Genomic DNA, 27,990 nt, shown 5'->3' with positions numbered 1-27,990 from the left:
GACCAGCAAGATTGTCAAGAGATATGATGGATAATTTCATCTGGGTTCAGCTTTATCAGTTTATCTGCTTTTTGAGCTGTAAGACATATTTGTTATTAATGAAAATATTTTGCTAAACTAACCCTCTAAAATATTTCTTAATTTCAGAATAACTTCTCATGGTTAAAGACAATATGACAGCATTCACGACTCATTTAACAGTTGTCCCACAGAATATATTACATAAACCTGTCACTGGCCAACAGTCCGCTATCTGTGTGAGGTAGAATTAGGTTCACACAAGATGTGTTCTTACGTTTGTCTGTAGTATTTTTAATGCAGATGAACGTCTTTCAGCCCACGAGAGCCACATGTGAAGTTAAAAGTAGGTCATCCTTGACGTTGCTCGAGATCTTTACGTTCTGCTTTCTTCTGTTTGAGCACAAGAACACACTCTGTGCTGAATGTTCTCAGTTGGTTTGGAAAGGAGAAAGTTATTACTGTTTGATAAAAGATTATGAAAACAAATTTTTTTTTTATAATGTGTAGCGATGCACAAGAACACAACGGCATTTGTTAAGAAAATAAACGGTGTCAATTTTGATTTCCTGTTATTTTTGAATTGTAACACTGTGTACAACAAAAGTGACCTTTAACTGGAACATTAACATTTTCTTTACTTGCTCTTTGTGTGTCCTTCCTACTTTAGGTGTGCGCGTCAGAGAGGAACTCCATGGCTCTAAGGTGTGCAAGACGCAACTTCAGCGAGTCAGTGCAGAGGTCATCAGGGTCATCGGCGGTCATGTGGTCCACACGCCTACTTTTCCTCTTTGCCCTCTTCACACCCGTCACGCTCGGTAGGACGCACACACACACACATACGCACACAAAAGCCAATTATTTCCTTGTTGTGTTGTTTTCGCGAGATGGATAAATGAGATGTCTTACTGCTTTTATTTGATTAGTTGGCCCCCCAACCTTGAAGTGCAGACTGTCAAATGAAGACGAGCCAAATGAGAGCGAAGCGCGCTGCTCTCAAATCTTCAGTGGAAATTCCACAAAGTTTGTGCGTCTTATTAAAAGTTTTGGAAACTATTAATTGAGACATCTCTTCTTGCAGCAATAAATGATTCATGAGCAATCAGAATTTCACAACCGCTGCACATCCTTTATGATCAAAACATTCACACATACGCGAAAACACGCTCAAGCACATATGGGGAGAGAAATTCGAAACACACAAACAAAAACAACTCCAAAGCCTTTTAATAGATGGCTGCATTTTTCCAAACACCACGGTGAAATGTGAAATATAGCTGGATTATTTTCCCTTGAACGAGCCTTTTTATGGGCCGATCCATAACTATAAAAATTGTGTGTGAACCTGTTAAAAGTGTGTGAGATCGAGTGCAGATGTAAGAGGATCTGACAGATCAATAATCAGAGATGCAGACGTCTAGACGCTCAATGTGTGTGCACCACATGTCAGCGCGACCCCGTGTGTGCGAGCCGTTCCCTCAACGTTTTGAGCTCAGAGGACACTGGGGAATTGGCCATTGGGGGAACGTTTTGAAAACATCAGGGCAATGTTCGGCTCCCTCATCGACGTTCTCTGTATCTCAGTAACACACACGTTCATTCAGCCGCGCTCCTTTTTTCTCACTGTCATCGATTGCCTCTTTTCTCTGGCACTCACCTTCCACCAGTCTCAAGGGCGCTGAAACACAGTTCCACCTCGACAGCAGCCTTCCTCCCTGCACTCAGTCCTGCTGTTTAAACCAATAACCTACATTATACCATAAGCCGTTACAGTTCTATGCATCAGCCCTGCTCACACACTTATGCACCATCATTTCTGCTGGCCTTTGCTTTCTATTAGAATCAGAATGGTTATTCTGTGTGTGTGTGTGTGTGTGTGTGTGTTTATGTGTTGTTAAATCTCAACGGAAACGATTGCGATGGTGACGGCTTAATGCTGGATCCTGATTGGACAATGATTTGCTTTCTCTACAGTCAGTAGGCTACGTATGCTAATCAGAGGCGGCAGCAGAATATGAAATTAACTCATGCACAGTCAAGTGTCATTCACATCCCTTAGATTAATTTCATAAGAGCGAGTGTGTATGAGTGTGTCTGTATCTGTCTCTGTCTGTGTATGCATTAGAATGCAGTTTATTGTGTTGGTGTTTGTCTATGGCTATACGTCATGCGGGGAAAGGAGTGTGTTGCTAAGGTAACAGGAAAGGGGTGGCGGTAAAGAATGTAATTTTTGATTTAAGTGTCTGTGTGTGGGTAATTTAAAGAAAGGTTATTACTGAGGACATGATAACTAGATAGATGTGACTTTTGGATGCGGATATGAGATCTTTCTATGAGATCTTTCTATTGTATAATGAAAGAATTGTTTTGCTCACAATAACTGTATTTCCTTTTCTACATACCGTCTCCCTCTAACACACTCAAAAACTGGATTATTTTATGTTTGAGAGAGAGCGTACGTGAATGAAAAATGTGTTTAAATTTGTTGCGTAGTTTGTTCAATGCGATATCTTTTTTCTCTTTGCAGTTTTAAGTCGTGCTCCAGTGCCGATGGCTGTGGTGCGTCGAGAGCTGTCGTGTGAGGGTTATCCTATCGAACTGCGCTGCCCGGGCACCGATGTCATTATGATCGAGAGCGCCAATTATGGGCGCACAGATGACAAGATCTGTGACTCGGACCCCGCTCAAATGGAGAACACTCGCTGCTATCTGCCTGATGCCTACAAGATTATGGGCCTCAGGTACAGAGATACATTCACATGCTTTGTACTCTATTGTTGTCTCAGAGGTTGTATTAATGTGTGCGTCTTTTGTATAGTGTGTGTCAGTGTATGGCTACGTACACACTGCAGCTAAATGAGTCATTCTAATGAAGGAGGGACTATTTGTGTCCACAACCTTTGGTAAAACACATATCTGCTGTTCATAATTATAATTATAAACCTATTGCAATAAATGTTTTCATGTGATGTACTTTTAAATGTGTTTTTTAAAAATGCATTTTACATGTGCATGTAACCAGTAACCAGTTTTTTTTTTATTAAAATCATATTTTTCTAGAAAAACATTAAAGGGATAGTTCACTCAAAAATTAAAATTCTGTCATCTTTATTCGCCCTTAAGTGGTTCCAAACCTGTGTGATTTTTTTCCCCTTCTGTTGAACACAAAAGGAGATAGGAGATTTGAAGAAGGTTGGTAACTAAAGAGTTTGGACTTCCATAGTATTTTTCTTTTTTTTTTTTCATACTATGGAAGTCAATGAGGCCCATCAACTATTTGGTTACCCATATTCTTCGAAATATCTTCTTTTGTGTTTAGCAGAAGAAATATATTCATACAGGTTTGGAACCACTTGACGATGAGTAAATGAGAACAGATTTTAAATTTTTGTCGAACTATCCCTTTTTAACACCAAATTTGTGCTGTGATAAAGTGTGTATTGGTTTGCCCATTCACACTGGATCACTCACATTTATATAAACACATTAATTTATATAAACGCATTAAGTAAATCACAGCTTATTTACTTTAAAATAGTAGTGAGGTAAATAATATTGTTTTATATTATTTAATATTAATTGACATGATGAAGAGGAGTTTTAGGGAGACAAAATCATATTGTTGGCTATTGAATGCTAATGATAGGAGGCCATAATAGATAAGTTAAAGGTGCCCTAGAATTTGAAATTGAATTTATCTTGGCATAGTTAAATAACAAGAGTTCAGTACATAGACATGACATACAGTGAGTCTCAAACACCATTGTTTTCTCCTTCTTATTTAAATCTCGTTTTTGAAAAACACCACTGAAAAATAGGCGAATCTCCACATAACACCGACTGTGACGCAACAGTCGGGATCATTAATATGTACGTCTCCAAAAATTTGCATGCCAGCCCATGTTCAATGCCAGGCAGAACTGCGCAGCCGAATCATCGGAAGTTCTGCAGGTGAAGAGACAAGCGAGGATCATAGGAAAAATGGCAGATCATGGAAACAAATGTTATGTTCCAGGCTGTGCAGGGGATGTGAGGACTTTTCTGTGGGAAGGACTTTCCCTTCCCACAGAAAATAAATGTCAACAGGCGTAGTTGATGTTTATCTATAATCGGGTACCGCAACAGTTTAATTCGAAGTTGTTAGTTTGCTCTGCCCATTTCACCACGGACTTATTTTCTAACCTGGGACAATATCAAGCAGGCTTCTCTCAGCGTCTCATATTGAAGATTCAATTCCAACTATATTCCCGCAAGCGGTAAGTAGTGATTTTATTAACGATAATTTACACTGTGTTATCTAGATCCAGTGCAAAATCCTAGTACAGTAACAATAGCAAACTCCAAGCATACATAACTAAATAGTATGACAAAGTATTTATGCTGAGGTTAATATTTCTTGCCTGTGTTGTCATATAAATCTACAAAATAATACTGTGTAGATACATAGATACACATGTAAATTCCCCTTTGTCAAATAATTGTACTTTCGTCTATTTCATCAACAACACGTCAGGGGCTAACTACGTTAGTTTAGTTGCTCACAGATAATGTTAGCTCACTCGATCCTTCTAGCTAACGTCACATTCTCCACCACATAAGTTGAAGCTATATTTATTTGACAAGGCATCTAACGTTAGTCCATTTGTTAAAATTATTTTTTTTTTGAAAACTAACGTATGATTATTTTGCACGCTTGTATATCAGAGTGCACCACAACCCTTGCGTAGTAATGATGTAGGCTGCCAAACAGATGATCCTATCGTCTTGTGTAAGGGAACACAGCTGTCTTTGAACACAATGAGGCCGCAGTGAAACAGCCAATCAGAGCAGAACTCCTCATTACTATTCATGAGTCATGACCCTTCCAAATAAGGTAAAAACAGACCATTTCATTCTAGGGCCAATTTCTAGAGTTGAAAATGGGCCTGTAAAACCATATGCCCTTAAATAAGCCACATACCCTCTATGTAGATATAAGAGACAAAATTAAAATATTATTTCAACACATTCTAGGGCACCTTTAACTAAAACAAAAACTTGTAAATAAAAATAAATGAAAGCAAAACAGAAATACTTTTTAAAAAAAGCAAATCTGAATAAAATGACAGAAGCACATAACAAAATTACTAAAACTTAAACCAAAATTAAAAAAAAGAAAAAAAAAGAAAAGAAAAGCTAATTCAAAATATAATAGTAATATAAATAGTTTTTAAATAATACTAAAATAACACTGGCCATAACTTGACTGAAACCCCTAGTCCAGGTATGGAATGACCAGCCAATATGGCCTCGCGTCAACATCAAGAAAACGGAATGCTTGGAATCAGACCAATTCGTCTGATGGCAATATCCTGGTCAATGGCAATATCCTTTGTCTCCTGATCCATCTGGGCCTGACGAAGATGAACATCTTTAAGTACCCAGGATCCAAATTGACGGTGGTATTAATGACGATGACGAAGGGGAATGTGGCCTGGATGTGCTGGAAAGGAGTCCAATCCATTTCAAGTCAAAGATATACCGAATGGTAGTACGCCCAGCTGCGCTGTATAGAGTCAAATGCTGGAGATCTCATAGAGATGTGCATGCGCCGATGGATTGCTGGTGTGTCTCTCTTTGACTACTGCTGTAATGATACAATTTGGTGGCAAATGGGTGTTTTGCCAATTATAGAATTGGCAATCAGTGGTATTGGCACGTCCTACAAGCGGTACCAGACACTGTTGCTGACACTGCCTACCACTTCATGGTGGATGGCAAATGCCCACGCAGATGACCAATGCATGGATGGGAGGATATGATGAAACTACACCCGAATGGTGCACTCAACTTTGCGAAATGGTGTGCCATGATGCAAAGAGAGGACTCCGCACAAGTGTACAATACGCGAGGATGAAGAAGAAGATAACATTTTGAGTTTGAAACTTGTCACATATCTTTGAAATATTCAAACATACAGTATCATTTATTAGTAAAAAATAAAGTATTGATTTCATTTAGCACAATTTAGTACATTAACACTAATTGTGTCTGACATTATGTGTCTGATAGAATGCTTAAAATAAAAAAAATCCACATTCTACAACCGAATTCATTGCTAAAACATTTAGGCAGTGACAATTGCAGTCTCATTAAATATGAGTAGTATGTACAGATCCAAACTAAACTAGTTGATAATGCTGTGCCGCTATTGAGTTATCACTCTGTCAACTCCTGGAGTGAATCCTGCATTCCATCCAAAGCACATGGAATGATAATTTAAGGGAATTTATTCCAGTATTTAAATGTGGTTGTCTCCCAAAACTTTGCAGTGTGTATGTGGCCTGTGTGTTATGTTTCAGTTGAGCACAATGTGGAGAGCTAAATTGTCAACACTTTGATTTGTGGGCATAATTAGCACTTAAGAGTGCAATAAAAAAAACAGGAAAAAGATACTGTGCTTCAAAAGCAGGTGTTCACCATGCAGAAAAATGCCAGCGTATATCTCTACAGCGTTTGTTTTTTAACAGCACAAGGAATTAATCAGATATACTCATTTGAGATTGTCCACATTACATAACACCCCAAACATGAGCCCTCGACTCATGTTTGAGTCAAATTAATTCTTTGCCTCCAAACCCAGCTACAGAGAAAACCAGAACCCATGCCGAACAAACCCCATTAGCATCTGCGCCATCACAAGAAACATTATCGTTTCAGTTCCGGTATAATGTCGAGAGCACAGCCTGCTATCCATCTGACCTTGACTTTGACTGGGGACGACAACCTAGCACCCCGTGGCACAAGAACAAAGATGTAGGGAAATGGGCTACGTATGATAATAATCACAAACTATGAACGGATGTGTCATGCTGTGTTACGCCATGCCTTGCCCTCATAAAACATTCATAAAAATGGTGGCTTCTACTGTATGGTTTTAATTTTGAACTGGACAGATTTGATTATACAGTTTTTTGTTCATTGAGAATTTGCTCCGTGTGTGTGTGTGTGTGTGTGTGTGTGTGTGTGTGTGTGTGTGTGTGTGTGTGTGTAATCAGGGGAAACGTGTGAGGCAGAGAGCACCATATCCTGCCCTGAGGTTGCCTGTTATACCACCTGCCAGCTGCCACACACACACACACACACTGCCTCAGGGTAGACCAGACTGTAAGATCCAATTAGTAAGGCCATAGACCATGCCCAGAGTCAATGTGGAGGAAATTACCATTTATGAGTTCTCTTTCATACACACACGCACATATACCTGTAACACACGCTCACATTCTTTTGTGAGAGCCAATTTAGATGTTTGGATGCTGGCAGCCCGCTTTTATCAAAACACAAGAGATAGATTTTTCAGTTTATATAACTCTGAGCTACTAATGTGCAAGGCACGCTTTGAATGTAGCAGTGTATAATTCCCATCGAAGAATTAGGAAACGTTCCATGAAACAGAAGACAAGAGAAAGATTTCGCCTTTTTTCTCTCTCTGTCCTGCTCCGCTGCTTTTTATAGAAGCTGTGGCTGGAATCACACATCATTTATCATTCTCCACCTCATCTCCCGCTCTCCCTCTCTCTCTGTCACTCGCTCTCTCTCATTTTGTCTGACCTTTACATCTCACTCAGTTTGGGCTAATGTATTCACAGAGTGTGTGTGTATGTGTGTGCCATGGCGGGCTAATGCTCTAATCAATGAGGGAAGGTAATTGGAAGGTGATTGTTTGGGAGCCCCTTATCCAAGATCTATTGGCAGACATAATATATTACACAAAGAGATTTCAACTAGCAGGTCTGATGCAATTCAGAGGAGAGAGAATAGAACTGATTTCACATGCTGCATGCTAAACAGTTGTTCCAGAAATGAAAACGGCAAGAGAGCCTGTGATTGGTCAGGGTATTTGATTTTTTCCTATCATTGATCATGTTACATTGCATGTGGAAATGTTGTTGGTTTGGTTAAAAATGACAATTTCATCAAATCTCATATTTATCCCAAATCTAATGGGAAAAAAACGTATTACTGTAATGCAAAAAAGTATACAGTATTTCGAATATTTAAGTACTGACTAATATTAAAGGGATAGTTCACCCAAAAATGAAAATTCTGTTATAAATTGCTCGCCCTCATGTTCCTAACCCGTTAAAAAGATCTTCATTTGTGTTACGAAGATGAATGAAAGTCTTACGGCTTAGGAACGGCATGAGGGTGAGTAATGAATGAAACAATTTTCAACTAACGCTTTAATTAACAACATGTACTTATTTATAGGGTTGGGGTTAGGAATAAGGTTTGGTTTAGTGTTAGTTGCATAATTATTATAAGTATAATTTTTGTATATTTTAAAGTTCTGTACACTTTTTTTAAGGTGTCCATGTGACAGTCTAATTATACATTTAAGTACTGAGTTATAATAATGCTGTAGTTATTAATAATAATAATAATAACTACATGTACTTACTATGGGGTTAGAGTTATGGTTAGTAGGGGTTGGTTTAGTTTCATGTAATTACTGTATGCATCATTTATAGTTATTATAAATGATAAAATATTATTAAAATGACTACAGTAAGTACATGTGTAACATAAAGCGTTACCAATAATTCTACTACAGTAAGTACATGTAACATACAGTATGTAACAAGGACACTGTAAAATAAACTGTTATCACAGTTTGTACTGAATTTGTACTTTGAATTTAATTAGTTTATTTTAATCATTGGCTCCAGTCTCCCGTGACCAGAGAGGATAAGCGGTATGGAGAATGGATGGATGGATGATTTTAATCAAATCATTCTGTCCATACTGGAGGCTTTTAATTACAGTATTACAGTAATAAAAATGACATTTATTTTTACATTACAGTAAGAGATTTTAGTGACGAATGTGCTTTATTGTCATGACAATAATGTCAATAACTAACTAACTTACTAAATACATACAATGTTGCAATATATGCCTAATCTAATTTCTTATTTTCTTTTGATTTTGAGGTAAAACTAAGACCAAAAATGGTTGACAAAATTATTATCATTTTTTTTTATAATAGACTTCACTATATATATTCTTTTGGTAAATACAGTGTATACATTTAGATCCCCTCTCTTCTCTGAAAATGAAAATAAAATATTGAGTACTCGTCTTACTGTACTGTATATGCATGCACTGAACATTTACTTACACATTTGTCATTTTCAAATAAAATGTGTAAATAATAAAACTGTAGCAAAGGAAATAAAACTGTTGCAAGTAACAAATTCAACGCAAATTCATTCAAATTCATTGTGTGCTGCTCATGCTTATTTATTTATTGATTAGAGATTTCCTTTCCTAATCTTCAATTGATTGTGAGGAAAGGGGTTTGTGGTTTAGCCAAGCTGTGATGTGAAAAAAAGCAACTGACTGTTTGCAAAAGGGACGAAACATACGGTGTGTTCCCAACTTACTATTTGAAAATTTCATGGGTTCTTTCTTTAAGCCTATTTTATCTTACTGTTGTTGTTGTTGTTACATCTTTATTCAGTGATTTGTTCAAAGTATAGGGACAATGTGAAAATCACTCTTAAAGCATATGGTAATTGAATTAATGACTGATATATATTTGTTGCTGTGAGTGTCAACAGTCGAACCCATCATCTTGGCATTGCTAGCTTTATGCTCTACTGTTTGAGCTACAAGGACTCATAGCTATAAAAATACCCCTCCTTGCAGGACTCGTGTCATCCAAAGAGATGATTACTAAACCTGACATGACATCCTGTGTGTGTGTTTGTGAGCAAAATAGGAAATAAATTATTAACACACATAGGAAACCATCAGATATCTCAGTCAGGTGACTTTTTTCAAGGCCAGTGTCTCTGTACATCTGGATGATGCTGATAAATTCATGTGACACACACTGCCCCAGTTCATTCAGTCATCTCCTCACTGCAGCCTGTCTGATCGGACCATTCTCATACACCCAAACAACTGTGAACACAAATCTTAAAAGCACAATACCTGGGACAAATTATAGGGGTGGGACATTGAATGGCTGTTTTGTGCATGCAAATCTTTACCTCTAATGATAAAGACAAAAGAATCTCCTCTTCTGTCCTCTCCTCCTAAATTAGGTCATATCTGAGTGTAGCACAATGCCATCCAAGAGCTGTCGCCCCGGAAACCAGAGATGCCCCACAGCACTCTGGGAGTATGACTGTCACACTCACTCAGCACAGCAATTAGGGCCCATACGTACACACACACACACATAGTCAAACTGTAACACACACTTAACATACCTGCATCTGTACACAAATATAAAAAATGTCAAGAGACCAATCTTATATACATCATTCCACTGTCTGACAGCTTGAAAAGTTAAGAGGCAAAACACACACCCACACGAACACACACCTGAGTCTGTGAGACTGCTGCTTGTCATCATATAATGACTTTGTGAAGCTAATCTTGGAAACGTAAGAAACTGAAGTATGTGTATGTGTGCATTTTAAGTGCCCCATGGGTTCGGACTGGAAGGTTTCCATGGTTACCCGTTAAGCGAGATATAACTGAGCTTTAAGATTCTTGTGTGTGTTTGTACATGTGTCAGTTGTGTTGTGTGTGTGCATGTGTGTCCATTTGTGTTTCTATAGGGTGTAATATTCATGAAATATGACAGAGATGTCATGTGGTGGTCATCCGTATATGTGTGCATGTGTTCCTGCCAAGCAGGATATGTCAAAACTATTTTTCCTCTTGCCTTTTTTCTTCTTCTTTTTTTTTCCTCCCAGAATTCGTTCTGCTCTGTATTTTCAGCCCTACTTGTACATACGACATACATATAAATTGCATTTAAACAACAGCATGTGTTCCTGGGCTTTCGGGGGAGCCCACATTTTGAGTCTTTCAGCTTCATTGAGATTGTTGAGTAAAAGTATCTTTTTTCTTTCTTTCATTTGATGAAAATGGTATTTCAGGGCTCATTAACTTTTATTGTACATATTGAACGAGTACATATAGTTCATATGCCTAATGTCAGATTGATATTGAATGAACTGAACAAATAGCCTTGCTTTATCTGTCTGCATAAATTCTCTCTTTCTCTCTCAGGTGTAACAACCGAACTCAGTGTGCGGTCGTTGCTGGCCCGGATGTTTTTCCTGACCCATGTCCTGGAACGTACAAATACCTTGAGGTTCAGTATGAGTGTGTGCCATACAGTAAGTTCTCACACACATACAGATTTAATTTAAGCTTTTTACAACATCGCTATTGCTATTTCTCACACTTAGGGATTTGAACAAATCTCTAACTTTAAGTATTAAACTTTGATGCATAACTCATTCCTTTGTGCTTCAGGCTATAGACATGAATTATATCTTAAATTGTGCGGTGGTTCTTTTGAGAGATCTTTCTATGCTTCAGACTATTCTGTGAATATTCTGGGCTAAATTCAAGTTCAGCTCAATCAACAGCATTTGTGGCATAGTGTTGATTACCACAAAAAACATTTTGGTTCATCCCTCGAGGTTACAGTGAGGCACCTACAAGTGAATGGAGCCAATTTTTGGAGGTTATAATTTAATGAAAGCATCTGCATCAATTATTCTTTTATGCAACCTTGTAAAGTTTTAAACAAAGATTTAACACTAGTTTTAAGTTTACTTTACAAGTTTTAAAAATGGATACAATTTTACACAGAAAAGGATTGCAAGTGATTTTTTTCACACTGAAATCGTGTTAAGACGCATATTGTTTGTCTTGTGGCTATATATTTGAAACGGTAAGGTTTTTAACATTTATAAATGTGTACCCCATTAATTTTCCTTGTAAGTGCCTCAATGTAACCTCTTTTTTTTTAATTAAGTCAAAATACATGGGTTTGGTAAATACATTTTTGGGTTATTAAAATTATGCCACAAATGCTGTCAGCTGAGCATAACTTGTATTAAGCCCAAAATATTCCAATAAGATTTTTCATCTGGTGGGTGATAAAATGAAAAACCCCATAAACGTATATTGAAAGAGGGATTCAAGTCATGTCCAAGGACCAGGGCCGGTAGCATAAACTGCTTAGACTAGTCTTAAAAAAAAGAAAACTCTTCAAGACTAGTCCCAACTTTTTAAAGTCAGTTACATAAGGTAGATCTGTCTAATTTGAATCAGAAAAGTAAGACCGATTACCTCTTGACTCATTTCTAAATGGTCAAATTAGTTCTTAAGAAAGTCTGAACATAGTTGCTAAGTTTATGCAACTGGCCACATGATATCATAAAGACTTGAGGGAGGACTCTTTTAACTTAAGCTACGTCCCATACCACATAACAAACCATTTAAAACCCCCCAGAACACCTTATCAACTACATAGCAACCACAGACAATATCCAGTTTTAAAAATCAAGTTATAATTACTGCAACGTAACCTTTTTGGCATTTTTTTCATTGTAATTAATGCATTAGTTGGCTCATTTATGAACTAGTGGCCTCAGGTTGTTTGAAACAAATGTTCCAGGTTTTAGTAAAGCTCTATATCGAGCTCTATAATCATTTGTGGCATAATGTTGATTACCACAGAAAATGATTTCACATTGTACCTTAGTCCTTTTTTCAAATCGAAATGATAGAAACGCATGAAATGTGAAGATTACATTTTTTTTAAATGAATTATTCAGTGAAATGTTGTTTATTATTTGAGCTGTGAAGTTCTATAAATTGTCCTTTTGAGGTGGAAATACTTTTCTTTCCTTGGAATTGTAATTCCTATGTGATTCCTGTAAACAGTGCTTTACAGATAGGCTACGTCATGTCCCTTTCTAGTATTATTGCACATATAGTGTGATATTTATCAGGTTTACTGGCTTTACTGAGGTAAAGTCGTCATGACAAGCAAGTTGAAATATTGGATGTGACTTTAACCAGATGGCCAGTACATGATTCGCATGCCAACACATAATGTTTGAGTCGTGTGGCTGTACTTCATTCTATTTTTTTTTTTGCCTGGCCCTGTGTACTTTATGCGCCTTATTTTTTGGTGTTCAAACTGTGGTAATGGATGTTAATAATGGACATTATGCCATAAATAATTTCTAGCTTGAACATTCAAGAAGGGCATTTTCTGAAATTTGGCCCTCACAAGTACAAGTGCACTCACATGTGCTCGTACAAAGAGCCTTAGTCCACAATAATGACTAGTTGAGGTTTGTATTCACTATGGCACTGTCAAATTTACATCTCAAGGTGATTAGAAACTTTTCTACTTTTCTAACAGCTTAGGATTGCAGTGATACCTGGCACCTCAATCAGATCTGTCACCAAATATGAACTTGTACCTGACAGAAAAATACATATAAATGAACTTCTATTGCATTTGTCCGCTGTTGTCGGGCCTTGTCCCTTGCCATGACTCATGGGAAAAGATCCTGTCAATCATCTGAGGGCAGAGTGATGTGGTTTCAAGTTCTCACGGTTTCTGTGGGGTTGGTGTACCAATCTGGGGTGGCCATGGCAACGGTGACGATAAATCAGTATCGTATGACTGCGGCACTGGCAGCAGGAAAAGCCTGAATACACTTACACACTTTGTCTCCCCTACACATGCACACACACACACACACACACACACACACACACACACTGATTCACAAATGGGTGGAATAGCAGAGACATTGTGGAATTTCTTGCACAGAGCTAAATGACACAAAGGACACACAGGCAGGATGCACACACGGTTCTTTTTGGCCTTTTGACCATAAATCGTCCTGCGCATACGGGTCATGGAGTGTGTGTGAGTGTTCATAAGTGCATACATGTGTGTTTGTGACCATCTGGTCAAAAAAAGCCTAAAACATTTTTTCCACAGGCCCACTAATTAGTGGGGAGGTCCATCATACGGACGGACACACACACAAACAGTCTCACATACACACACACACATGCAGGTAATTTAATTACTTCGGGCTTAGAAACCCTTGGGAACATGTTCCAAATGTTTTCTTGAGGTTTTTCTGGCTTTCTCTTCTCCCCTGTGATGGAGGAGTTGGCAGAACTCCAGTCAACCTTTCTGCTTTGGCCTCAATATGGGACGTCTGTTTTACCTACACACTCAGAAAACTTCACTTCATATAGATACTCAGTACCTGCTCCTTAGATCTGTGTGATTAACTACTGTCTTTATGGAGGAAATAAAGTGGTTTTGAAATTATAGTCTAGGAATCTTGCGTCCCTGTAAGTTGTATTATGTGCAGTACGTTAAAGGGTTAGTTCACCCAAAAATGAAAATCATTTACTCTACCACATTTTATTCCAAACTCAGAGAGATTTTTTCTTCTTCTGTGCAACACAAAAGAGGTTATTCTGAAAAATGTTTCAACTGCTTTTGTCCTTACAATGAATGTCAATAGGGTCCAAAACAACATTGGACCCCGATAACTTGCATTGTATGAACAAAAAATAAAAAGACATTTTCCAAAATATATTTTTGTGTTCAACAGAAGAAAGATGGCCATACAGGTTAGGAACAACATGAGGGTGAGTAAATGGTTACATTTTGAGTGAACTATCCCTTTAAAGGCAAACTGTAATTTTTGTGTAATATTTTCGACAACTGTAAGTAAAGGCCCATTCACACCAAGAACGATAATAGTTTTCAGTTAAGATAACTTTAACTCACTATTTGTGTATAGCCTATTAATAAATTAACAATGCATAGACTACAATATATTAACTATGAATTAACTAATAGTTTGCAAATGATTTGTAAGTACTTCATTACTGTATACTTATTATAAAGTGTTACCAAACAATCAATATTTTTCCAGTTCTGTTTGATGTTGCTGGAAGCACAGAAATTGTTCACTTGATTCCGTCTATCTATTTTCTAAATGCATTTGATTGATGCACAATTTAAAAATGTTTTGACCACTTAAAAAAACTTTTGGTGAAACGACCGACTTCTCTCCAGTGACGTATGGTTTGACTTCTCCAATCATTTAGTCCGCTTAAACCCCGCTCTTTACTTGCAATCAACTGCATGCTCGAATTCGTATTTGTCTCCATCAACAAACAGTGGTGAAGACCTTGTCCCTGCTCTATATTTTTTCTTTTTCAACTATTCGTTTCACTAACAATAAGGAAAAAAGATCTGTTGCTACCTCAGTGTCATTGCAGCTATGGTAATGATTTTGGTAAACATACAGCAGGAGTCCGTGTTACATTATCCACATCGACCTGTCTGTTAGTTGGGATGCATAGGGTACCAGTAGAGGAAGTAGTAGGACTGGTCTGTTCAGGCTGTTCATTATTTATTATCACTGACAGCAAATGACTATCTGTTATTGATCCATTTACAATGTGACTGAAACTTGACTAGGTGTGTGTGTGGGAGACATAATTGCTTCTAAATCAGATCTCCTGGAACCTCATTCACACACTCACATAGTCTCTCTTTCTTGTGTGGCGGCTTATTTATTGGATTTATTGAGTGATGCATTAACAGTTCATCCTCATGCATATTTCATAGAGAAGTACACACACACACACACACACACACACACACAGACACATACACAAAGGACATAAATTGTTGCAACCGTCTAGATTGTATTTTTTTTCCAAGGCAAATCAAGCTCTTATTGCCATTGTATGAGTACAATGACATTTTTTTTTGTCTTCCATTATTGGTTGCATAATGTTTAAATAAAGGAACTCAAATTTAATTTGAGAAATAAAGAGAGAAAAATTGAAATGTATGCAAAGATAGAAATATACAAAAGTAAAACTAATAAGATTTGTATTTTAAACCATCATAAATAAAAGCAAGAAGCAGCCAATTTTAAAAATCTACAATTTCCATATTACTTTCACATATTACATATTTCTAAACCACTTTCCCATTCCTCTATCAATCAGCCAATCATATAGTCCTGTCTCTAACTCACAACATTGGTCAAGCCAATGAAGTTGTGTCAGGATACAAGTTTTTAATAATAAAAAAGGCAACATTCAGTTTAAATTGGAATAAAAGCAAAAATGTTATATTTTTTTCCATATCATATCAAATACATAAATATATAAATAAATAATGATAAATCTTAAGTCTGTCTTTTATTCATCAGCCAAGAAGGCTCGCCAAGAAAGCTGATCTGTATCTAAATCATAGCACCCAAGACACATGAGAAATATTTGTGAAACAAACCCTATTTCTTTCTCTCTAGTTTGTTTTGATGCAATCATTTTTCTGGTTAATAGTCTAATATCAAATGGACACTATATTTGTTTTCAAAAATTATGATCACTTTGTTAATGGAATTTCTAGAGTACAAATGAAGCACATTTTACTACTTACTAACTCACAAGATTGTGTTAAGATACGTCGCACATTGCATGCATAATATGGAATTGAATTACTGTGAAGTATTTAATATTGCATCATTAATCTGTTGTCTCTCTCTCTCTCTCTCTCTCTCGTTTTTCTTCTTCTTCCACCCTTTTCTGAATGCAGAAGTGGAGCAAAGAGGTAGGTCCATTACTTTAATGTAATTTAAGTGTGTAATTCACTGTCAGGCTGTTATGGTGTTATTTGATACTAATGACAGATTGGCGATCAGTAGCTCATAATGGTTTATAATAGGAATGCGGAGGAGAAACTTGATCTCAGACCAAGGCTGTACTCCCTGAATTAGACCTCTATTTCTCACTGTCTCCTCTCTCTTGATCTCTCTTAGTGTATCTGGTGGTTTACCATGTATCAGATGAACAGGGAGGTGTTGCCACTGTTTAAAGCTTAAGCTGCCGATTGTGCTGACCGCAAGACGTGGCAGTGTGAAACTGATGTCTTGCAATGTTATGGGTCTTGAATGGCCTGGGGTGAATCTAGACCTTGACATAAAAGCTTATTTTCCGCATAGCTGACGCATAAACAGTTATCACATTTATCAAATGGCGAGAACACTCAAATCAAGTGAATTGGCATTTTGAAATGGGATCTTTTTATGTTAGGTTGCCTTGATTTGGAATAGAATGGTACGCACATTACAAAGCAATTTTTAAGGTGACAAAAACAGACAAATAGCTGTCATTTTTACTGTGTATGTAGTTACAAGCCTCTCAAGGTTTTTCCCTCCTAATACCTCATCGCTATTTTTTTTTCTTGTCACAGTCAACTCTGGCTTCTTGATTGTTATATTTGACGCATGCTGTTTCTGTAAAGCTGCTCTGAAACTTGCAAAGAGTACTTTACAAACAATGAACTGAATATTTGGATACAACTTTAGAAATGAGAAATTAAATAAAAAATTAAAAGTGATTTAATAGGCTACCAAAACATTTGACAGTCACAAGTAATAAAATAAAAGAATAAACACAACTGTACTTGAGTTTATCAAAGGCCAAGAGAAGTTCCTGGATTAAGACATATTGTAGAAAATTAATGCATCTAAAACAATAAAAGGAAACATCCAGTAATAGTTAAAATACCAGCCACACTTCCCATGAGGATGTCCCTCATTCTGGGAACGGAATGATGGGAAAGGGCCGTTTCTATGGCAGGCATTCCTTGTGACTGTTTGTGCGCTCTCTTCTCTGTTTGTGTGTGACCATGTAAGAATATCTGCATGGTTTGCAGGAGTATCATTATAAATCAAAGAAAGTGAAAACATTAGACGTACACATACACACACACAGAGGGTTTAGTCACAAGAGCGTACACTTATAAGATATGCATGACAGCACGGCCTGCTGTGTGGACGGTGGCTAACCCTGATTTTAAGCCAGTCTCAACTGTGTTCATTGGTCATTGATTTTTCACAGTACTTTAAAATGTAATTTGAATTACTCCCAGAAATTTTTTCCCAGGGTTAGCAAATATCGTTGCTATTTTTCCCAGCAATATATTGTGGGTAAGTTCATGAAATAGAATGTTAGTATAACAAGCTGCAATTCTGCAGGACAAATTAAGGTTGATTTGCACAAGGCTTAACAGATGATTATTTTCATCTTCACATTTAATGTACCAGGAATAATAGGGTGATGGTTCTTAACCACATAAATTCTCACACCGTGTGAATTTTCCTCAGGGTTAGAGAAGTCGGTGCGGCAGATTTTCAGAACCTCCTGAGGGATTCTGCTGGAGTCAGGAACTATAAATCGGGTTACTAGTCATCAGATATGATTTAATAGATGTCTCTCTCTCTCTCAGGCTCAAAGCATGTAGCTTTCTGATAACTTTGGTTGTGGATCATTGCATTTGTTAGCATGTTTTATGGGTCAATGGCATTCAAGTGTTCACAATAAAAAAAGGAAAACTCTTTGGAAAAAAATCTAAACCCCAAGGTCTTAGAAATACGCTCTTTGTATTTGAATCAATTTCAAAGAAAAGTTTCAATTTGATAAATTATGATAAAAAGGTCGAATTATCTAAACATATTTAAGAGAGGTCTGCAGGGGTCTTTTTTTGGTAGTTTTTTGGGGTTGCACATGGACAAAAGTTAGTAAATTATGAATAAGCAGTGAAGAAATAATAATACAAGATAATAATTCTAAGAATTAATAATACAAGATTATGCTTACTTAAGCTTATCTTAAGTATTTATTTTAATAAGGATTATTTTCTTCATTAAATCAGGACAATTGTATCACCCTGACAAATTTGACTTTGTGTCCATAAAAAAATATCAAGTGAATATGAATTCAGAAATGTAAAACATGCTCATCATAAAAGAGAGTAGGCCATTGTATTTTTGAACTGCATTTCATGTACTTTTAATAAACTAATAGATAGGACAACAAAATGAGCATTAAATTACATTCAAATATGTGACTGCAACTCTCTCCATCTCTTCCTCTTTCAGTCTTTCTCTGTCCAGGTGTATTGAGAGGTGTGTACCAGAGTGAACACCTCTTTGAGTCGGACCATCAGTCTGGATCATGGTGTAAAGACCCCCTACAGTCATCCAATAAGATCTACTATATGCCCTGGACACCTTACCGCACAGATACACTGACTGAGTACTCATCTAAAGAGGACTTTATTGCGGGTCGTCCTACCACAACATACAAACTACCACATCGGGTAGATGGCACTGGGTTCGTGGTGTTCGATGGTGCGCTTTTCTTCAACAAGGAACGTACACGCAACATTGTTAAATTCGACCTGCGAACTCGTATCAAAAGCGGTGAGGCGATTATCGCTAACGCTAATTACCACGACACCTCGCCGTATCGCTGGGGTGGGAAATCTGACATTGATCTAGCAGTGGATGAAAACGGACTGTGGGTAATTTACGCCACCGAACAGAACAATGGACGAATTGTGGTGAGTCAGCTCAACCCCTACACACTACGAGTGGAGGGGTCGTGGGATACGACATATGATAAGCGATCGGCCTCCAATGCTTTCATGATCTGCGGAATCCTCTATGTCGTGAAGAGCGTTTATGAAGATGACGATAATGAAGCGTTGGGGAATAAAATCGACTACATGTACAACACAGAAAAGAGCCGTGAAACGCACCTCAGCATTCCATTCCCAAATTCCTACCAATACATCGCAGCTGTGGACTACAACCCCCGAGACAATTTGCTGTACGTGTGGAACAACTACCATGTTGTCATATATTCTCTCGACTTTGGAAACAATGACAACAGATTGGGCTTTGGTGAGTTTCCCTTTAATTTATACAAATTTGTGCTACATATTTTTCCTAATGTGACCATTTTTAATCCAAATTTCTCAGAGAACACCAATAGCAGTGAGGTCATTTGCATTTTATTTCTTTACTGGTTTATTTGAACTGAACTGGGTTTGGTTTATACAACAAAGTAAGGGGTTTAATCAATCAATAAAGACTTTATTACAGACTCAGGGTTTAATTTTTAAAACACACACCCAACATATGACACAACAACAATAACAAAAAAAAATACATCAATGCGTTACAAAAATACAAATGTACCAGTGTTTCCACAATTTAGACTGATATCGTGTAGTGCTAAACCTTATATTTGATAGACCCATGATAATCTCATTTTTATAAGCATAAAGTTGGCAACATAAGATTCCGTAACAGTTTTAAATGTGTTAACTCCCACAGTTACAAACATCTCACTTGCACTATGCCATCTAGGTCTCCTTAATAAAATTCTCATTACATCATTGTACGCTACTTGAAGCCTCTGTAAGCTAGATGTTCTATAATTTGTCCACAAATGGGCAGTATAAAGTGGTGTACAAGGTTTATAGGAATAGCTCACCCAAAAAAAATCTCTTAAGAACCATACAAGTGGTCCATATATTTTGTGTGCTATATGCCTTTGGAAGTTCAGTACGCTACAATACAATACATTCTACAACAGACCAAAATGTTAGTCTTTAAACTCATCATTTTAAAATGTTCCCCTCCAGTGATTTGTTTAATCAAGAACTGCTGCATTCATTGAATCTGTGCGATCAGACTGAGCGATTCATTTGTAGAGGTTACCACCAAAGAGGAAGATTGTCAGTGAATCAGTGAATAATGGCTGAAATGTTGGTCTGTTCATCACCCAAATCTTATTACTTAAGGAGACTTGGAAAATAGTGCAAGGACTACTTTTGTTGTGATTCTTTTACTTTTAATCTTTGGGAGAACTATCCCTTTAAATGTGTGCCGTCAGGGGGTAAAATTTATTGCGCCCACACAGTCAGAATTTATTTTACAAGTATTGTACTACTCTGTGATTGTCAGTCACAAATCTACTTTGAAGAACTAAACTGGCAGAGTTAGAAAGCCCTGTCATTCTCACTCACTCTTACAAGTATTCATGTCAATGATAAAAGAGACCTTCAGGATTTTCCCCCGACTTCCATTTCCAGAGAATGTTATTGTATAGGTTATCGCAGTCCATTAGTCAGGTTATTTTTCACTTTGTTTTATTCCTCCTTCAAATTTAGAGTTCAGGCACACTACTTACACAGTATTGTATTGCAATTTTAGTCAGCTTGCCAGCTCAGCTGAGATGCAGCTGAATTAATCATTATCTACAGTGTAAACTAACAGTTATTATCTCCAGCATCTACTGACATCCCCATTAGAGCAGAGCAGAGTGTATCTCTTTGCTCTTAACTGGGTCCAAATCGAGCATATTGTGAGATTTGCTTAATAAATTACAAATACATTCTCACTTGCACTTTCAGTTCATTAAAGAACAACTCACACAACAAGCAAATACTAAATACAACTAAAATACTTTTTTCATCTCTGAAGTTTTTGAATCCCACACATTGATTCTGCTGAATTTAGTACTTCATTTTCAAAACAGATCTCCTAAGGTGTAAATTGCTTTTAAAAAAATGATAAACTTCACCTGCAGGTGCAAATGTATGGAGGTGTGTGTTAATGACCCTGCCTGCATTGATTTTCTTTATTAGAATACTCCACATCAAAGATCTTGTTAAGCATGAGTTAGAGTGGGAGTGTTAGCTAACTAAGCTAATGCAGATCAGACGCCGTTTAGTGGTCATATCAAAGTGAATATGGCTATAACGACACCATCTTTGTGTAGTTCAGTTTTTAATTAAATTTTATCTTGGTTTAATTAGTTTTTCATTTCGTCTTGTCAGCTTTGAAGGAGAAAAACAGAAAAAAACATGGGCATTTTGTCAAGTAAAACAGAGAGAATGTTCTAGAAATAGAGGCTTGTGCATAGTAAAAACTTAACTCATTTATAACGGCATGATTCTTAATTAATTTGACAATCACGATTTTTTGCTTAGAACAGAGCAGAAAATATATGACAAAATAGTGACAAAATGTTATTTGCTTTAATCTACTTAAAATGCAAGAAACAAGTAGAAATACAGGTATGTAAATCAAAATACGTATGGAAATATTAATATTTCAAAAACGTAAATGAATAGTTTACATATGTCAGACCTACATTAAGAAAAGCTTAATAACCATGACTAGTTTTTACATACATACAATTATTAATTTTAATTTGAAATAACGAATCGGTTGAGTGAATGATTCAAATGACAATGAATAAACTAAACTAAAGGTGTATCAAATTCAAATTTGTGTGACAAAAGACAAGGATATACAATATTTTTGTTTTTATTTGGTAATTTATTTATTTAACTTACTTGTGGATTCCTCGCCCGAATCCTTACGTAACTGGAATAGATTTCAGAAAACTACAGTTTGGCAATAAAATAATTTGAGGACAGCAACATGCACATTTTATAATGGGAATAAGCTTTAGGTTGCATGTCCTAATGACAAGGAAATTTACATTAAGGGTAAAATTTAAAAGCAAATCCCTGCATCCATTCTCTCAAATGGCTCGGGTATATGGAGAGCATTCGCTGCCTAAATGGAGTGCACGTCACTGTCACGAAAACCATGATCTTTTAACAATGAATCATGCAACTCTTTTGACTTTTATTTTTTTGTTTGTTGCCACAAACACTGACTGCCTTACAACATTTTGCTGTCGTAGCCATAGATTCCCTCCAAATACTAAAGCTACAGTTATTTTTACTGCAATAAAACTGCAATAACTTGGTATTATCTTAAGCCCCTGTTGGATCATGTTGGTTCACTCTGCAGTCATTGTGTCACTATGCCCAGGGCAGCTTTTTTCAAATCACGCAAGTACACCTCCAATCTACTGGAAAGGGAAAAGACTGAAATGACAAAAACTATGTGCCATTTCAATAACATATGTCAGTTCTACAATAAAAAACTGACAGCAATGCTTAAATCAGGCTACACCTTTTTTCAGGTTTGTCCAGCTAATGCATATGTAGATCAAAAAGAGCAAGCAATGCCTTTGCCAACAAGCCGATTACCTTTTTTTTCTATTGAAAGGCAGGACTTCATTTTCTAAAACCGCCATATTGAGTGTTACAATTTTTCCCTTTTACTGTGTAGACTTTGGTTTAAAGGAACACTCCGACTTTTTGGGACTTTAGCCTATTCACCTTATCCCCCAGAGTTAGATAAGTCCATACATACCTTTTTCATCTCCGTGCGTGCTATAAGTCTGTTTGACGCACCCACCGCTAGCCTAGCTTAGCACAAAGACTGGATGTAAATGGTTGCAGCTAATCCAAATAAGTGACAAAATAACGCAAACATTTAACTATATACATGTTGTGATTTGTATAGTCACTGAGTGTACAAAAAAACAAAGTCACATGAGACACAGACATATTTTAACCGTATAAATACTGGGAACTATATTCTCTGAAGGCGAAGCTCTGCTACTTGGGCGGAGTGATAACCGCAGCACCTGAGACGAGCCGTGGTGAGGAGCAGAGAGCGCGTCTCAGGTGCTGCGGTTATCACTCCGTCCAAGTAGCAGTGCTTCGCCTTCAGAGAATATAGTTACCAGTATTTATACGGTTAAATTATGTCTGTGTCTCATGTGACTTTGTTTTTTGTACACTCAGTGACTATACAAATCACAACATGTAAATAGGAAAACTTTTGCGTTATTTTGTCATTTATTTGGATTAGTATGCTAGCTGCAACCATTTACATCCAGTCTTTGTGCTAAGCTAAGCTAGCGGTGGGTGCGTCAAACAGACTTATAGCACGCACGGAGATGAAAAAGGTATGTATGGACTTATCTAACTCTGGGGGATAAGGTGAATAGGCTAAAGTCCCAAAAAGTCGGAGTGTTCCTTTAAGTGGATTCTTGAAATGTCTTGCTGTTTTTATACAGATTTTGGTTTCATAACAACAACTGCGGTAACTGATTTTTGTTCCCAGCTATATTAGGTGTCTTCAAATTACTATGTACAGTTCATGTTGCATTGCAAAATGCTGTTGCTGCTAATGCTATCAAGGTAGGATATGGTAAGGTTAGGGTCAGGTTTCATGGTATGGTTTAAGTGTAGGTTAAGGGGTAGGAGTCGGGTAAACAGTGTAATTAGATGTAATTACAGAAATAAATTACAGATATAACTACATACAGGTATTTTTTTATGTAAGTACAGTTTAAAAACATTTACTCAATTGTGCATTGTATCAAATTATTAATTTAAATGTTATTTGACGGAAACTAAGGATAATATAGGAAATGTGAGGGCTTACACCTGCTAGCACATTGACATGGCCGTAGCCAGCTATGAGGTGTATATAATAAATGTTGTTAAATAATTGCCTAATATAGTATTAACACCACTTTAGGGCTGCAAGGATTTTGCACAGCACCACGAAGATCTGCCTCTGCAGTCTGTCACCACTCGTAAATGTCAAAATATTTGAGCAATGAAATCAAAGTAGGCGGGCTTTATGTTCAGAGAAGCTGCTGAGCGCGAATTCCAGCGCAACTCGAAGCTTCAGTAAACGGTCATAGAGTGCTAAACTAAATATTTCATATTTGACAGCTGTTTTAGGATAGAAATGTTCAACGACAGGTAAAAATAATCAGGCAAACTAATAAACTTTTGTCTAATTTCACTATTTTGAATCGAAAATAGGCCTATATAATTTACCTGATTCATGTAATTTAATAATTAGTAACTGTCAATGTGAAAGGACAAGAAACATTAAGAAAGCCGTTTTCATCATATTAGGCATAAGTTTAATAATGAATGTGTTATTGTTAATGAATTCAATAAACGTATTTAACTAGCGTTCGTAGCCTTCAGTAAATTAACTTGTCTAAGAAAATTATTTTAAAAACATATAGGCTAAATATCAGTTGACCCTATGTTTACTTTCTTCTCTGACATAGGAAAATCAAAAGACTAAGTCAAAGCTCAGCTTTAGGGGGGAAAGAGACAGGGCAAGATAAGGAGACTGAGAGAAAAAGAAAGAGTGATAGAGATTATGGAGAGAGCATGTATGGGCAGATAATCTACTGCCCACTGACATGGGTTTAAAGCTATTTCTTCTCCATTTTTTGGCCTTCAAACATCTTAAAATGCACGTATGTAGATCAGAGAAATCTAAATTCTCTCTGGGGTGCGTGCCCCCAAACCCCCCTAACTAGCTCAAATTTTGGACATCGGTGCTTATAAAACCTTGCCTACAGCCCTGCATATGAGTGCTACATACCATTGAGAGCTGATACCATTTTATCAACTATAAATAGATAATGGGCCTAAGTTTTATATGTGTGCTGCATGTCCCTGAACAAAGAGTGTTTCTCATGGTTCTCATGGTTTAAGTGCTTGAAAAAGCTCTGCCTTTCAGGTCAGCTGGGAGGACATGAAGGATTCAGATCTACAGAAACAGTAAAGAGAGAAGATGAAAAGATTGAAAGAGATTAGATTTGCCCGGTTATGTGCTTTTTCTTCCTCTTTGTATCTCTGACTTTCTCTTGCTACTTCTCACCTTTCTTTTTCTCCTTACGGTCTCTCATTGTCACTCTTGGGTGCAAACTCAAGCATTTGCAGTACTTTACCACCCAATATTTTAGCACAAAAACCAGCATCTTATACACCACCACACATAATCCAGTTTAACCAGCCTCAAAATGCATTGAAACCGCTCTGCTGTGCCTAGCACTATTAATTCCTGTAAAAAAAAATCATTTTCGCCTGCGATTTGTTCAGACCAATGCGTAAAAAACGGCAGACGAGCTGAACGAAAATGCAAATTTACTGTCTGACACTAGTGGGGTTAACCAAAGCGCTATGCAACTTTCCTTTTCTGAAAAATGTACTAAGAATTTAAATACTTACTTCTTAAACAGTCAGGAGAAGATCCAGAGCTTTTATCTTGGGAAAGGGATGTTGCACAAAGTATTAAATGAAGGGATGCCAATAATTGTGGAATACATACATTTCAGAAAGAAAGAAAAAAATATTTTGATACGAGTTGTTTTTCTTTCAACTATTTGGCTTTGGTTTGGTACTAAGGTTAGCTTTTTGTAAATATTTTGAATGAAAGACTAAGAGGAGAAATTGCAAATACACATTTTCACAGTCAGTTTTGCTTCTATTTACCAAGGGTGCCAATATTTGTGGAGCCCACTGTAAGTCTATAATATTTAAATACCACTGAAGAAAAAGTCTCAGAGGCTTTAGTTTATAAACATTACATTAGTGAAACTGAAGGTGTCAGAATGAACACGATACACACACCATCATTGTTATCGGTGAATCTGACCAATCGTAAAACAGCTGTCGTCATCAGAGCTTGTGCTGTCTGCATGTCTAAAATAAAACTGCGCAGAATGAGGTCTGCTCTTAAATCGCTCTGGCAAGTGCTTTGATGGCATACTTCACAGTGACGTAGTGTCAGCGGCGTCTCAAGACGGACAAAATTTCGAACCTGCTTCAAGTCAGATGCCGATCGGCCTGCGCAACGCTGTATGAACACACCTGTAGTTTTATGTAACAACAGCATCATATGACAAAAGTGGTGATTCTTATTGTTCGACGAGCTTTATTCACAGTGTGATGGAAAGTAATTAGAACACCTTTTTAAAAAATGTTTTAAATGTTGCATCGATGGGAGAGACATTAACAGGTGTACATTCAAATTAAAACGTTTATCGCATCAAATTTTCACATTAGCGTTACAATATCAATGCCCATTAACAGTAAAGTGAATTTGTTGAACATTTTGTGTACATTTTCTATTAATCATGGTTGTAGCTCATCACAGTGGAGAAAAGAGTTATAACTGGGCATATATCCAGACCAGCTGTGCAGTCGAGCGTTTAATCAACATTTCAAAGAGCCAATTCAGGTGTCTGGATCACAGTGGTGCAGTGATGCTGAGCGTTCTCAGTAAAGTATATGCCGATTGGGATAATCTGCTGCATCCTCCACAATGTAGCAATCAGAACAGACCAACAAGATCGCCAATTGCGCCATGCAAATTGTTAGTGTTCATAATTATTACCTGATTTGCAAAATTCCTTCTGCTAAAATAATACAGATACCCTATGCAAATAAAAATCTGGCTGTGAAATTCTTTTTACCATTTATTTTTTCTCTCACATACACAACTTTCCATCAAAATATCAGACACTAAGCAGCATGTAGAGCGAAATAAAAACATGCACGTGTTTCACATGTAACACTCAACATCTCCCACTTAAACACATCTTGAAGTCTGACTGCAGAGATGATAGCGGTTTAATCTGCTTTACTTTGAAGCGTGCTCTCAACAGACTAACTCTCTCCCTCTCATACCCAGAATCCTCTTCCTCCAGGTTTGCTTTAAACTCTAATGCTAATGTAATATGTTAGGATTGGCACTATGTATAGTTTAAGTGGAATAGCCTCCATGCTCCTTTAGTGGAGTGGAGACTTCTGTTCTCTGCTTTTATTAAATGAGAGAATGTCTTACATACGGTTAAAACTCTCTCCATTGGCAATTACAGCTCAGCGCAGAGGGAAAACTTTATTTAAACCGATCCACAGGAACAAGAATGCACCTGGATCTGCCAGCAGGGAGTTTAACACACAGATCAATCAGTAATGGAGTGATGTTCACACTCACACTTGTGTGTACATTCTTCAGAGCTCAGTAACATTCTCACAGTAACACCCTCACACATACACTCACACAGGGTCCAAAATTAATGTTTTTCTACACCTACCAGTAGTCAGGAATTGGAAATATTTACCGCTTCAAAAATGTTTCTAACTGAACGTGCAACTGTAACATTTATAATACTTAAAATATTTTTATTAGATATTTAATAATTATATTTTTTCCCTATGACAGTTGGACAGAGTTGTTTTTCCTTGAAAAATTGTAACAAACAACACAGATCATTGACTCACTGACATCATCATAAACACGCTGGTATCACTAAATGTGAAGACAGGTCATTATTTTGTTCCTCATATTTTTGTTTGGATAGCTTAATGTAAGGCGGACACCACATTAAGTTGTGTAGAAAATAAAACTTTAGGCCAGTGGTTCTCAACCAGGGGTCTGGGGCCCACTAGGGGGCCTCAGCAAACCACTAAGGGGGCCTCAAGATGACTTGAAAGGATTTAAAATAAGCGGCGGGTAAAAACTACAAATCAGTATCAACATTTCATATCAAGGCCTTATCCAG

General features: G+C 37.0%; 1 protein-coding gene across 4 annotated transcripts in view; it reads left to right on the top strand.

Moving 5' to 3' along the window:
* Positions 1-673: 673 nt before the first annotated feature.
* adgrl3.1 (adhesion G protein-coupled receptor L3.1) overlaps positions 674-27,990 on the top strand; it is a 106,205-nt gene continuing 78,888 nt past the window's right edge. For all 4 annotated transcript variants that reach the window (XM_056256963.1, XM_056256962.1, XM_056256961.1 and 1 more), the window contains exons 1-5: positions 674-836; positions 2,546-2,759; positions 11,089-11,198; positions 16,478-16,492; positions 18,825-19,631. In XM_056256963.1, coding sequence (XP_056112938.1) covers positions 713-836; positions 2,546-2,759; positions 11,089-11,198; positions 16,478-16,492; positions 18,825-19,631 — 1,270 coding nt within the window. In that variant the 5' untranslated portion in view covers positions 674-712. The remainder of the gene's footprint in view (positions 837-2,545; positions 2,760-11,088; positions 11,199-16,477; positions 16,493-18,824; positions 19,632-27,990) is intronic.

Source organism: Rhinichthys klamathensis, unplaced genomic scaffold, assembly GCF_029890125.1.
Source record: "Rhinichthys klamathensis goyatoka isolate OS25496 unplaced genomic scaffold, OSU_Roscu_1.1 h1tg000133l_1, whole genome shotgun sequence".
In the NCBI taxonomy this organism is placed as follows: Eukaryota; Metazoa; Chordata; class Actinopteri; order Cypriniformes; family Leuciscidae; genus Rhinichthys; species Rhinichthys klamathensis.
The sequence above is the reverse complement of the archived record's forward strand: the minus strand, read 5'-3'. Positions and strand labels throughout refer to the sequence as shown.